At 40.7% G+C, this 14,231-nt stretch overlaps 1 protein-coding gene across 2 annotated transcripts; it reads right to left on the reverse strand.

Moving 5' to 3' along the window:
* Positions 1–3,407: 3,407 nt before the first annotated feature.
* On the reverse strand, positions 3,408–14,130 carry ppp1r10 (protein phosphatase 1, regulatory subunit 10). 2 transcript variants are annotated; one of them, XM_031749986.2, is made up of 19 exons: positions 13,905–14,130; positions 13,661–13,732; positions 10,211–10,319; positions 10,022–10,108; positions 9,436–9,571; positions 9,299–9,350; positions 9,123–9,212; positions 8,916–9,041; positions 8,069–8,177; positions 7,821–7,924; positions 7,599–7,726; positions 7,129–7,285; positions 6,857–7,000; positions 6,518–6,764; positions 6,075–6,150; positions 5,761–5,967; positions 5,462–5,597; positions 4,961–5,323; positions 3,408–4,745 (listed from the first exon to the last, which is right to left on the reverse strand). In XM_031749986.2, exons 3-19 carry the CDS (start codon positions 10,315–10,317, stop codon positions 4,585–4,587), a joined length of 2,430 nt encoding a protein of 809 aa, XP_031605846.1. In that variant the 5' UTR covers positions 10,318–10,319; positions 13,661–13,732; positions 13,905–14,130; the 3' UTR covers positions 3,408–4,584. The 2 variants fall into 2 exon arrangements, with proteins under 2 accessions (XP_031605846.1, XP_031605845.1); XM_031749985.2 differs by having other exon boundaries at positions 13,451–13,732.
* Positions 14,131–14,231: the final 101 nt, after the last annotated feature.

The raw sequence follows: 14,231 nt of genomic DNA on the forward strand, positions 1-14,231 counted from the left end.
GGTCTGCATGTGATTGGTTCAGAGCACAAAGCAGCAACTTGATATCCTCTTTGCTGCAAAGTAGACTGCTGTTATAGTCGTGCAGAGCATGAATGATGCTTTGCATGAAAGAAAATTATGACCTGAGCTTTTAGTTTTTCAAAACTAGGACTTGTTAGCAGACAAGAACTAATTCACGATCGACAGAGGTTTGTATCCTGCCTGGGTTTTATCTCAGAGCATCTCAACCATCACCTGTGCACTGCAGCGGGGATCTCATGGTCACCTAGCTGCTGTCAATAGCAGCTTTGTTCAGGTTCCAGCCATTCTACCTCTCTGATTGAATCAGCCCTTTCACCACAGATCTGCCTGCAGTTTCTAACAGTCCACACACACTCGCTCTCCTCTGCTCAGTTCCAGGAAGCAGAGTAATACGTTCATTTGAGTTCAGCAACATCTTTCTTTATGGGCACTAACATATTCATAAAAGCAGAGTGTGGATGCTCTTGAGATAATTTGAGAAAATTTGATTTGCATTTTTACATTACAGTAACAGACATATTTGGGTTTTTGTTAAAATACTGAATATTTAAGCTTTTCCAATCTTGATAACTTTTTATCTAAGCAGCTTTTGTGTAGCTTAAAACAAATGGTTTCTATCTAAGCTGATAAAATAGGTATTCATAAGTCATTAATAGACGCAGTTCACGGGTTTCCAGGTTGATGAATATCCTCTTCTACCAGGATGTGCTCTTTATTCAATCAGGACCCACTGACCCGCTGCACTGACAATTTTAATCATTACACGATGACATGTACACGTACACATTTAGTTATTTATTTGTTTTGTAATGAGGTTAAACAACAGATGACAAAGGAACTGACCAAACAGATTTTATTAGTAACTTGCATCAACTTTTGGTGTGATTAAGAAAAGGAAATGGATGTTTTCCCTGTTTTCCCTTCCCTCGTGTCTCTTTTTGCTGGTGCAATTTGTGTCAGTCTGTGTTGTGTGTGTTCTTCTGCCTGGGTGTGGTGGTCCTTTTCTGCTCCTTCAGCCAACTCACCTGTACATCTGAGACTCGTCAGCTAATCGTGACCTGCAGCATCTGTCTCAGCTTAGCTCTCCAGTTCCATTGTCCAGTTCACCTATTGAACTAACACAATGGCTAAATCTGGCCGCTCTGAGGGTCTTCGTGTTATTTGACCTTTTTTAGTAACTCCTTGTTTCGCTGTCCCTCAGGTCCACGACCTGCACCAGCAATGTGAGAAAGACTCACATTTCTTTTTGTTACCAGTTGAACCTCATAATCATCATGGTGGCTTTTTTGCCGCTTGTCATAGTATCTTCTAAAAGCTCCAAATCCTCAGTTTCCTATTTAAACCACCATGAACATATCATCATATCTGTTGTATTGGAATGGATGCTAGTTTATAGCTTTCCAGTTGCATCAAATCACCAAAGACAGATGTAATGCTGGAAGTGAACAGGGCCTATTTCCTAGCTTCCATGGAATACATTCCATATATTCAGTTCATAAATTCAGTTCTGCTTTTTGAACTGAACCTTTGAACCTTTTCTTATGTCTGTTGAATGTCTAACAACCTCTGAATACATTTTAGGAAGAGATTATTTTGCGCTTTTTTATATTATCATAGCAATGTTGAGATTAACTAAATCATACAATTTTAAGGCATGCAGTTTAATGAATAATCTATTGGTTGGTTCATAATAATCTTCCTGTGGCTGCAATGTAAGTACAATGTAAACTATTGGAGTAGTATGTAGTGATGGGATGGTAATATTACAAAAGAAGGATGAAATTATAAAAGGAATGTCAACCTTAGCTATGCTTTGGCTTCACTGATGTGACCTATGACACCAAATCCAGAAGCAAACAAGCTTATCTGTATCAGTGTTCACAGAAGTCTCTGGTGGTAGAGCAGATCATCTACTGATCAGAAGGTTGGCAGTTCAATCCCTGGCTGCTCCAGTCTGCATGCCAAATATCCTTGGGCAAGATACTAACCCCATGTTTGCCTGCTGGTGGTGGTCAGAGGGCCCGGTGGCGCCAGTGTCCGGCAGCCTGCCTCTGTCAGTGCGACCTAGGGCAGCTGTGGCTACAATGTAGCTTGCCATCGCCAGTGTGTGAATGTGTGTGTGAATGGGTGAATGACTGAATGTAGTGTAAAGCGCTTTGGGGTCCTTAGGGACTGAGTAAAGCACTATACAAATGCAGGCCATTTAGAAAGTGCTTTGAGAAGGCAGATGGGCTCTACACAGTGTGGCAGGTTGATGAAGAGAACCAGTTGCTGAAAGGGGGTGAGAAAAGTGAGGATGCTGGAGGCAGAGTAGAATTGGAGCTGGGTTGATGGCAGATTAAAAACAGGTCAAGGACCTCAGGCACAGGGAATCAGGGTGTTACTAAACAGGTCAAATAACACAAAAAGAGGGCTTGATGAAAGTATACATGGAAGTGAGTTTACTGAAAGAAGGGGAAACAGAGCCCACAGACCAGATCTGAGTATCCATAGTCATAGACCTTATTTCCAAATATAGATCCAAATTACAGATCTGTAGATAGTTCACAAACTTCAGAAAGTGTAACATTGCATTGGTGTTTAGAAAAAAAATCCCATTCAAATTCACCACTGTCTTTCATTATGATAGCTCCCACAGTCATTTATGTTTAAGTTTTACATTTCTGAAAATTGTGACCTCGCTTCCCTCAGTTTGGTCTCAAACGTCTTTTCTAGGATTACCATCTGCTAAACCTGTCCTAAAAAGACAGTCTCCAAGAAGTGCTTCAGAAAAAGTATTCCTCTTATGATATAGTGTCACTCAGTTTTTCCCAGGTATACCTTTACAGGAAAGATTCACCTTTACTGCTTTGCAGCTTTATTTTGTGACATTCTACCTGCATGTGATTCTCTGCATTCATTTAGTGTTCTTCTTTGCTTTTACACTGACGGCAATCTTCTGTTGAAATCTTCTGTTCCTTGACATAGCACTAAATGTTTTTCGTGTTTCTTGCAACAGGATATGGAAGCAGCTTAGTGATGAGGTGTCCTTAATTCAGCTCCCTCTATTGCCTTTCACTCCTGTCTTTCTATCTTTGTGTGGTCTATATACCACGGTCAATATTTGCACTAAAGGGCAGGGTTAAAGGCCACTCCTCGTAACAATTCACTCACCAGATGCACTCAGCCCTACCCTGATAACACGGATCTGACGTCACCTGTATCCACACACACAGAGGATAGACCTGCTTGAACAGGATGTGTTTTCCTGATTTAAAATGAAGCACATGAAACACCTAAACTGACAAATATTCCCAAGGTGATTCTGTGCTGTACAGAAGCATTTCAGTCAAACTGTTTGTTGTTCACATTAGTCACACTTCAAGGGAAAACACAGCAACACTTGCTCAGTATTTAAACATTTATTCAATACAATGTGTACAAAAGAATTCAACTGAAAATGTGTATGAATTTATTCATACAGTTCATACCTTCAAAAAACAAACAAAAAACAACAAACAAACAAAAAACAACAAACAAACAAAAAAAAACCTGAACCACGCTGTCAAATTTGTATAAAAAAATGTAGAGGGTGAAAAATAAAAAAACAAAACAAAAAAAAACCTCTTACAGTCCCACAAGAGACACAAATGACTGTTTTCACAGAAAACACATAATATAGGTGACCCACAGAGGGACTCATCATTCCCATCTTTAACACTGACAACACAAACCCCTCCTGGATTTAGATGAGTACAGAGGTGGCAGGCAGCAGTTCTTCTGACAATAGCATGGCATGTCGTGATTGCCCAACCACACGCACGTGGGCACATGACTGAACTGATGAGCTCAAAGCTTACATATGACACACTGCTGTTGGAGAAAAGAAAAAGCAAAGCAAAGCATCTACTCAGATCAGCAGAGTTCATAGCGGCATTTTTCTCAGGAGTAGGCAAACTTAGGCAACATAACACTCAGTTTAATTGTTATGTTCCTTTACAGGCCCAGCTTTCAAAAATCATAGATGAAACCAAGTTCAGCTGGTTTTTCTAAAGTTTTGTCTCATGCAGGAAGGGAAAACGTTTCCAATTCTTCAGTACAAATCTTACTGATGATGCAACAAAACTAGAGAGCAACAAACTAATGTCACATGTGGTTATGAAGAACAGCCACTGTAAGAAGGAAATGAAGTTGTGTGCTGAGTTGGACATTTTCATTCAGCGAACTCTGTTAATGATTTGGAAAGTGACAAAGCAGACAGGCACCAAGCTGCAGCAATTCAGACATAGTGGTGACACATGGTAGCTCAATCTCACTGTTAAAAATGAACACGATAAAAACATCACATCAGTGATCATCTCAAAGCCTTCCAGTCATTCATTTACAATCTCTTGTCTTCTCTCTTCTTGTTCTGTCACAGACTCTTCAGTTACCAGGAACAAGACTTCAGACAGCTTACAGTTCAGGAGAGACCATCCTGGTCTTTCCGTAGTTGTCTAAAGACAGAAGTCCTGCATTAACCATATCGCCGTTAACAGCCAGTCTAGTGTCTTTCAGTTATTCCCAGGCTGACTGCAACATCACCTAGTGGCCATGCTGTGGGTGCTGATTATGTTGGTTGTTAGCAGGGTATTTGGGGGGCAGTGGTGGTCCATTAACACCAGGGTGGTAGAAAGCACAGCTGCCCTCATACCTGCAGCTTCCTTTCATCATGAAGTGACGACAAACAGGCCTCTTGGACATGTCTGCCAGGAGAAAACAGCATTAAACGGATGATAGATTTAAGGGTGACGTATGTGAAACAAAGAAGGTGAGAGCAGCAGATTGGTTACAATTATATGACTCTTCTTGTACTCAAGGTTACCACACTGAAGTGAAACATATTCTAAATACTTCTGCACAGTCTGCAAACTTTGTGCAGAATACAAACACATTAAAATAAGACTTGAAAATAAGGTACCATTCATATTGTTGTGTCCTCCTCCTCTGGGACCTCCTCGCCCTCTGCCTCTAAATCCTGGGTCTCCTCCTCCCCGACCACGGCCTCCTCGGTGAAAGTGCCCCCCTCTGTGGGGCCCTCCTCTCATTGAGTCATCTCCCCAGTAGTTGCCATCTCCTCTGCCCTGACCTGGTGGTGGTCCCATCATGCGTGGGCCTCCACCGCCACTGAAAGGTGGTCCGTGGTTGTGAGGGGGGGGGGGGTGGTTAAACCGAGGACCACCGGGTGAATTGTTGGGCGGGTAGCCACCATTCATGGGCATCTGCATGTGCATGGTGTTCATGCTGTTCATGCCTGGACCATGTCCCAGCAGACCCTGGTTGACTGCAGAAAAAAAAGAATTAAAAAAAAGAAAAAAAAAAGAAAGAAGTGAGAAACAAAAGCACCGCAGTGGGTCCTATGGTAACAGGAGAAAATATTTAATTTAACAGTTAAAGATGAAAATTAATTAAATTGATTCACCTGGTGGAGGTCCACTCTGGTTCTGGTTCTGGTTTTGATTCTGAGTCTGCTGGAGGGAGCCCAGTAGCTGTTTAATTTTATCAGAGAAGTCCGGTTGCTTTATCAATTCTTCAGTAGACTGGTTACCAGAGGGCCCCTGATGATAGACAGCTGTCATTAGCTACACTCGCCAGTAACAATAAAAAGAAAACTTAAACGAAGTGGCAGAGATATTTTACCAAAGCTGAGAAATTAAACCTGATTTAGATGTTCCGTAATTAGAAAAAAATGCCATTTTGTGATTATTGTCCTATATTTACCATTATGGATGACAGCAGCTCCTGTATATTGACAGAGGGAGGCACAGTGTTGCTGACAGTGTTGGAGGCTTGTGGGCTGCGGGAACTGTTGTTCAGGTTACCAATGAGATTGGCCAAGACAGGCGGCAGTTTGGCACTCTCACCAGATCCTGGTTGTGACGTTGTGTCCATAGGTTCTACGTAGCCTTCATCCATCATTGACGAGTCCTAGATTGGAAATCAGACTGACAGCTTAGTGGGCTGGTAGTACACATGTAGGGAATGTAAATGGCAAGAAACAGAATTGTAGAGAGTGTGTATTTTAGTGAGCCAACCTCATCGAGTGGGATGAGACGGGGGGGCATGGGTTCGTAAGGCTCTGGGTCTGGTTCGTGTGGACTGTCAGGCACACTGATGACAAGAAAGGATAGAAAACTGTAAACACCAAATTCTTGTTTAAATAAAAGGACAACTTAACTTTTTGGTATGAACATGGTAAGACTCATTTCTTAGAGTGACCTAAAGTGGCTTTTCCTCATTTTCTCTCATACCTCAAAAATGGCGGATGCCCATAGTAAGCAAAACCAAAGCTTCTAATATAAAGAAATGTATGTAAATAATGCTTGAAATGGTTATCTTAGGCACACAATAGAGGGCATAGCAGCACATATACTGTTTAAACGTCTTCTTCTACTTTCTCATCTTTTTGGTATTTGTAATGCACAAGTTGATCCTGGAAAAATGCACTTACTAACCACCACAAATACATATGCCCTACCTCTCTTTGCTGAGAAAGATCTCTTGCAGAATGCCCATTTCACGGTCTCTTTGGGTGAGTTTCTCTGTGCTGTTTGCACCTGGAGTGACAAGACTGCCAGCCAGTGTCAGGGGTCTTGGGGGTGTCCAGGGGACTCTTTCTTCCATGGTGTCATGGGAAAGCCGACGAGCCATTTCAAATGTCTGCCGGTCCATCATTAGCTCTCGTTTTGCCGCCTCACCAAAGTCCTTAATCTTGTTGACATTGACTGTGAATTAAGTATAATAGCATTAATAGTTAATATTTTAAGGACTTACAGACCCAATGTAAAAAGTCAACATTCGAACCCTCCAGCTTTACCTCTTTCTGTCTCATCCAGATCAAAGTAAAAGTAGTGTTTGAGCTGCTCCTCTTCAGCCCAGTGAACAGTCTTCTTCTTCTTGCCTTTCTTGGTCAAGCTTTCTTCTTCTCCACGTGGTTCTGCCAGAGCATTTGGTTTCTCGCCTGTAAACAAGACCCAACAAGGAAAATATTTTATGCTCTTTTACAACAAAACAAGAAAACACATTGGATGCAATATAAAATGTGCTCATTACAAATTACCATCCTCATCATCATCTTCAATAACTTACCATTGTCAGAGGGTTCTGGGTCCTCAGAGGGAACAGGGGTCCCAGGCTGCTCAGGTTCCTGGTTTTCATCTGCAGGAGTGGTGGAAGCAGCACTTTCTGGAGATGCTGGTTTTGTAGAAGACGCAGAATATACAGGTTTGCTCTCAAATGGGCTTGCCTAAAGGAGGAAAGTCAACAGCAGTGAGTGTCTGGTGTGTGAGAAAAACCAATGATTCTGTGTGGTTTCTGTGTCTCACACAACAACAAACTAAAGAATTCTACACAAATTAACAGAAATACAGCAAAACAATGTCTATAATTTTCTGTCAAGCAAAACCAGACTCATTCTGGGGACTTTTACATAAAATACAACAATAATTTAAAAAAAAAATGACAAAATGACAAAATGAATTAAGAACAACAACAACGAGGAAACGAAATCTTGAATAAAATCCACAAAGAGGTCACACTGTCCTGAGATCCATCACTACCTTGTTAGTTGTGGGGGAGACCACCTTGGTACTAGCTGTAGTGTTAGCACTAGGTTTCTTTTTCTTGATCTTGATCCCGGGCACTGGGGCAGAGTTCAGAGCATCTAGGAAGCCAGTGCACTCCATTGCTGCAGGAAGAAAAGAATAAAAAACAACAACATTACTGATACGTCACCATCATGTCCTTAAGAGCAAAAATTCTGTGGGTATACGTGAACTCACGTTGTGCGGGAATTATTTTGACTTTGATCTCCTTGGCGGAATTGGAGGGTGTATTTAGAGGTTTATACTTTTTCTCCTGAGGTGGAGCATCTCCTGAGCCAGAGCTGTAGGTGAAAAAATGAACACAAGAAGAAAAATGTTAGTACTACAGTGTTAGTACCACCTGAGGGCACCAGTGAGAAAGCTACAAGACTACGATGCAAGACGCTGCTTTGCTCATAGAACAGGCTGTTGTGGAGGTGCAATACCTGTGTCTTTTGAGAACTGGAGGCTTGATGTTGTACTTGCTACCCAACTGTGGGGCAGTTGGCGTCTTCTTAGGAGGGGCTGGGTTGGGAGGGTCTCCGATTTCCAGTCCTAAATAACATAAAACACTGATGATCACAAAGAACTTAAACAATTCAATTTTATTTATTTACTTAGTACAACTTCAGAACAACAGTCCCCTCAAGGCGCTTTATATTGTAAGGAAACCCAGTTTTAGAAAGAACCACAACAATAACACGGACATTTATAAGCAATCATTTGGCAACAGTGGTAAGTAGGGCTGGGCCATATCATACCGTTCACGGTAATACCGGTATAATGTTGGACAACGATAAGAAAATGAAATGTCATGATAGAATATGGGTAAAAACACGCATGCACAGTGCCTTTGTTTTCATACGCACATGGCGGAAAAGCATGGCGGCGACGGAGAATAAGAAGGGCGAAAGCGGATCGTTGAATGAAACGGATGAACCAGAATTGGTTTGTAAAAAGGCTGCAACTTCAGTGGTGTGGAACTGGTTTAGCTTTCATCCGTCAGATACACAACAAAGCACTATTTTTGGTAGAGCATGCTAGCGGGCCGTCGTTATTACCATGTTTTTTGGAAAATACGGCACACTTAAAATCAATCCTTTGATTTTTCTGAAAATCAACAGTGCCCCTTATAATCCCGTGTGCCTTATGTATGAATTCTGGTTGTGTTTACTGACCTCGAAACGATTTTATGTGGTACACGGCGCTCGAAAATCTGTCAAATGTTTTAGTACGACTTTGCTAAGCTACGAACACTATGGGAGAAAGAGCCAAACAGCTCTACACCTTTACCTATGGAGCGAATCTTAGTGTGGCTGGGTGCATGAGCTTTGGGTTTGTCCTTCTTCTCCTCATCTCCACCTTTTTCCTTCATGTCACGCACAGGCACCTTAGTCTCCTCTTTCTTCTTTTTCTTATCTAAAAAATAAAAAAAGTCTTAAAATCTGATGTGTATAGGATACACAAAAAAACAAAACAAAAAAACAAGTAGATCTGTACCTGCAGGAGAGGTGGTACTGCCTGAGACACTTTGGGAGCGGATTGTAGCCATCCAGCCATCCACGAGCACAGCAGCCAATTTCCTTAATTCTAAAAACAAAAGACAACACAATAAATTGAAAATACACTGCTGCCTATATTTAAGAGGTTTCATTTCTGATGTAAAACTAACTCACCTTCAGTCTCCGCACTCTTGCTCAGCTGCTTCACCAACTTGGCAGTATTGTTCTGGGACAGATTAAAAGCAGGTTAGATGTTATTGTTTCTCTATAGAGCACAGGATGAGTGTTGAGACTACAACTATAAAAGGTACCTGTTTTAGGTGATCTACTTTAAGGGGTAACTTCTGCAGTGTTAGCAGAATAAGCTGAAGTAGAGGAGAGTTGTTGGTGGTTTTGGAGTAGGTGAGCCAGGCATTAAGCAGCTTGTAGCCACCAACTCTGATAAACCTGGATGAAAGAGCGAACAACAAATTATAGAGAAAGCATGCAAGGATAGACAGAATTTGAATAACAAGCAGGTTTTGCCACAACACTATTTACTGGGACGAATAATGTAAAACAACAGTTGGGTAAATTACATGATCAAGCAATTGTTCTATAAACTTCTTTCCCCCATTTTAAGCCTACACTCCAGAAAGTACTAAAACGAGTTCACACAGTTCTATTCATGCTACAAACAGGGATGTGTATGCTGACACAGTACATATGCAAACATTGACAGGCATGGTGGCACCTCGGGGCAGGGTGCTTGGTTGTGTTTGGATGAAAAATATAAGAAGTCAAAAAGAAATAGTGTGACTTGAACTGAAAGTTAACAGCTATCATGCTTTTATCAAGTCCTGTGAATGAGAGTAACAGAATCTAAACTGGGAACACAAAATGCGATTTACAGCATACCTGTTAAGAACATCATGAGATTTCGTCTGCAGCAGGATGTTCAGGTACATACATCTACTGACCATCTTAGTTGAAGCTTTCATCAGGCTGCATTGGAAAAAGGTGTTTAGAAATCATTAATTTTAAGTCCTGAACTCAAGGCATTGTTAACAGTGAATGCATATTCACATTTCAGTATCAGTTCTTTACCTAAACACTTTTGGGACTCCTTCCAGACTGCGGAGCTCTCCATCTTTGCCCAGCAGAGTTTCCACACCTTTCAAAATCTCTCTTGGGTCTACTGGTCCCCCTGCCATACCTTAAAACACAATACTATAGTAAATACACTCGTCAACTGTATTACATTTGTGTTATATGGAGATGTTTTGTCTGTCGTAATAAGTATCACATGAAATGTGGGCTATTTGTCTGCCAGATAGAGAAACAGGGCACCGTCCAACAGAATTCCAACCAGACTGTCCTTTTGACTAAGACTACAACCCCCCACCCCCACACTGAGGGACACAAATTCACAACTGTATTAATCAGATCCCTTAAAATGTGTCAGAACAACAAAATTACAGCAGAGTCGACCACCAACCACTAAGACATTCAGATTCCACTTCAAAACCGGTCCTATAGCAGCTCAGAGGATGACAGCACCAACCGGTTCAAGGACATTCCATCAACAACACCCGAAGAACACACATGTGCCACCATATGCCAACAAGGCCTTATTATATCCACTGTACTGCACCATTCCAAAGGAGGCCTCTAGGACCAACTATCTAACAAATAATTTAAGTGTTGGTGTATATGTGTGAGTAGAAAGACAACCTGAAACACAAATCACAAAGTACAGACAGTCAGTAACATTTTCTTGCAGCACATATAGCCATAAAGGCTATAAAGGCCATAAAGGCTATATGTGCTGTGCTGTCTTGTACTTGAGGTGTTTGGAGTACCAACTGCCGTAAAGTAGTGACCAGGCCGGGTCACTGCTACTTGCTCTTCAGTACCACAGGGGGTCTGCTCTCTGGGACTTTCACTTGCAGGACAGCACATAGCCATAATGCTTTCATTTTGTGTGCGAGGAAACCCTGTTCATTCCATTTCAAGATACAATTAAAGAAGCAGGAGCAACGCAGACAACTCTGCACATTTATAAAGTTCATGTACAAAGCATCACACCTGCCATTAATCGTTTCTTATTTATTTATTTCAATATTTCACTATTAAAATCAAAAAGAATATTGAAAACCTATTTACCTTGGTATTCATGTGCTTATTTCATCATACATTTCCACTTATGTTTCACAGCTATATAAAAATAGCTCAAAATATCCAAAGAGAGTACTTTTAAGTAATGCTGATTATGACTTATCAGTGCTTATTTTTAATAACATACATCTATCACAGTCATATTCATTTGTGCAAAAAATATAACTTTGTAAGAAAAAGGGAAAACAAACAAATACTTTATACAAACAAAATCTACTGTCATTAATTAATTATGACATCTAACGACAAGGTGAATGGTACAAAGATTACATTCAACGAAAAAATAAAATATGATTGAAAATAACTGTATGAAGAATGAAATGCTTGGAAACTGTGACATTAGTTTGTTAATCTTCACCTGTGGTCATGTGATCATAGTGTCAGTTTCTCTGTATTGGATTATTCTGTTTTAATGAGATAACTGACAGTTATCCCAGCCAGAGGGCACAAGTCTAGCAACTTACTGCCACCTATAGGTTAGTTTGTTTTTGCACATTGGCACTGCACTCTCTGTAGTAACAACACATTTTAAATGGAAACACTTGTTAAACATCACATGAAGCTGTCACAAATTAAAGTGACTGTAAAGCTGAAAGGTGTTGGGTGTTTACTTACTTTTCATCTTTGAAAAGTGCAATATGAGCCAAAAACAAACAGTGAACACTCAAGCACATATGAATGCTTCATTGTTTTAGATTATTATTGTGTTAATCTGAATAACCTTCAAATGATTCTTAATATAACTGCTCGAACTGACCTTTATAATAAGCATGCACTTTATTTTCTTGCAATGCATTTTGTAATGAAACATTTTGCCAATTTATGGAAATGTCATGATGTGAGGAATCAGTTAGGTCTTACCCGCGTAACTGTTGTAGTAGAAGTTTTATATAGTCTCAGACCTCCACAACACTGCAAATAACTCAAATCCTGTAAATGTCACAATTGTTACACATATACACACAATCAGTGGTTATACATGACCCTGGTTCCTGGTTCAGCAGTTTTGCACAGACACACTGTGGTGTTACTACACATCACCAATACCTTATGTAAAACAAATGTATGGCTGCTTTCTATGCCTATGCTTGGAACAAAAATATTGTCACTGTATCGTTCATGATTACTCAATAGACGGTAAATTGAATATATTCAATCAAGAAGCCTCAGAAGAAATCGAGCAACAGTGTAAAACGCCCTCTATTATATAAGGGCAACTGAAGCAGCCTATAAAAGGCTGCTTCTTAACCTGAAATCTGTCACAGGGGAGGGCAGGACTGCTCTTGCTCTCAGCTGCTTGACAAAGGGGAGGGAGGCGGAGGCTGTCTGCTAATAAGAGCACTCCCTCTGTTAACCACTTCGGCGACATACCAGCTGCTTCAAACAATCGCTGTCACAGCGAAGACCGTACTGATGGAAAAACACAGCGAGCACCATATGCGTATCAAAGTCAGACAATGCGATGGCGTATGAGCCTATACTTGATCTGCACAGTCGTTTGCCAAATACTCCAAATGTAGTTCCGAGGAAAACACGGCTAGCCCTCGGAGCTGTCCCGAGGACAAAAAGCAAAACGCAACTAGTCCACCACATTTGTCAATCCTGTTTGTTCGCCGGTCATCTTGCAATCTTTATCCTCAGATTGCCGAGTATCTGGTTTAGGCGTTTCGTGAACTCCCTGTGCTATAATTATCGTCATTTCAACACGCACGCACGCACGCACACACACACACACACAGTGCTTCACAAAATGTCCACAATCCTCAAACTAACGCAATCTTTATGTATAGATTGCGGTGGGTGTTCGTTCCGTGGATCAGCCCCTACAAAACAAAATCTGGCAGGCAAAAAGTCCGGCTTCATGATCTGGAAAGTTCCCTTCTGTGCCTACGGCAATCTTTATGAACAGATTGCTTATGGTTATTTTACGAATTTTCGAGTTATATCTTTATTTGTATAATTACTCAATTCCGTCTCACACACGAAGAAACGGAGCGTTTTGCTTCCGTCCACGTTCCTGTGTGAGCTCATACTACAAGTCTATGCTCAAATTATTTGCTAAGAACCAAGCTAACATACGGTGCCTGCTAGCCAGCTACCGCTAGGTAGCCTATTGTCTACGACTAATTTCATTTGAGGAATTTCAATTCAACTTCAAAATCAACTTACTATTGATAATATAGATCCTCAGCGTCTCGGGTATATTATAGTGTGCTTTTAAGGCACTTATAGATCCTATTTAAATAATTTTATGTCTTCAACCTTCATGGTTTTAATATCAACTTAAAAACTTCTTGTGGGTGGGGCTGTGATAGCTAAATGCTAGCCTTTCCTTCAGGAACAAACTGGAGGCAAAAATAGTAATCAAATGTCCATTACTTGAAGAAAAAACATGAATTTGAGTTGTTCAAAGTCCTCGACGGCTCAGTCTTCGGGAAAGCAAATTCATACCTGCAAAACACACAGAAAACGCACATTTAATTTCATTTGTTTAAAGAAATTCCATCCCTCATCAACATCAACGTCCTTGAATGTTTTGTTTTATACACTCCGCAGTAATTTCGCATTAACAGCTGAACAATGCGTCGAAAATAAGCCCCTCTGTTTTTCTGACTTCACTTACCTTTGACCAAATCCAGGAATAAGCGCGAGCAGGAGGGATTTACCTTTTATACTACGTGACGTTTTTAACGTCACAGGAAACGATTTTTTTACGTTTCCGTTGAAACAAAATGGTGGATAACGGTCATTCTTTGCCCAATCAAGGACAATATGGCGCATCTCACACTGTTGGAAATCTAATTTTGAATTACTCCCCGTAATCGCCAGTAATGGGTTAATTTTTTGTATAATCCAAAACAGACAAAGCTACATCAACATATTTTATCGACAAACCCCAGTTTTACTGATTCTTTGATATATAAATTTAGTAAACAATATTCCTTCAAAA

The sequence above is a fragment of the Oreochromis aureus genome, linkage group 22, assembly GCF_013358895.1.
Source record: "Oreochromis aureus strain Israel breed Guangdong linkage group 22, ZZ_aureus, whole genome shotgun sequence".
Lineage (NCBI taxonomy): Eukaryota > Metazoa > Chordata > Actinopteri > Cichliformes > Cichlidae > Oreochromis > Oreochromis aureus.

Coding starts and splice junctions, on each gene's coding strand:
- ppp1r10 (XM_031749986.2), bottom strand. CDS start 10,317: ATGGCAGGGGGACCAGTAGACCCAAGAGAGATTTTGAAAGGTGTGGAA. Junction 7,286..7,598: donor TCTCCCCCACAACTAACAAG/GTAGTGATGGAT, acceptor TTCCTCCTTTAG/GCAAGCCCATTTGAGAGCAA. Junction 5,968..6,074: donor GTCTCATCCCACTCGATGAG/GTTGGCTCACTA, acceptor TTTCCAATCTAG/GACTCGTCAATGATGGATGA.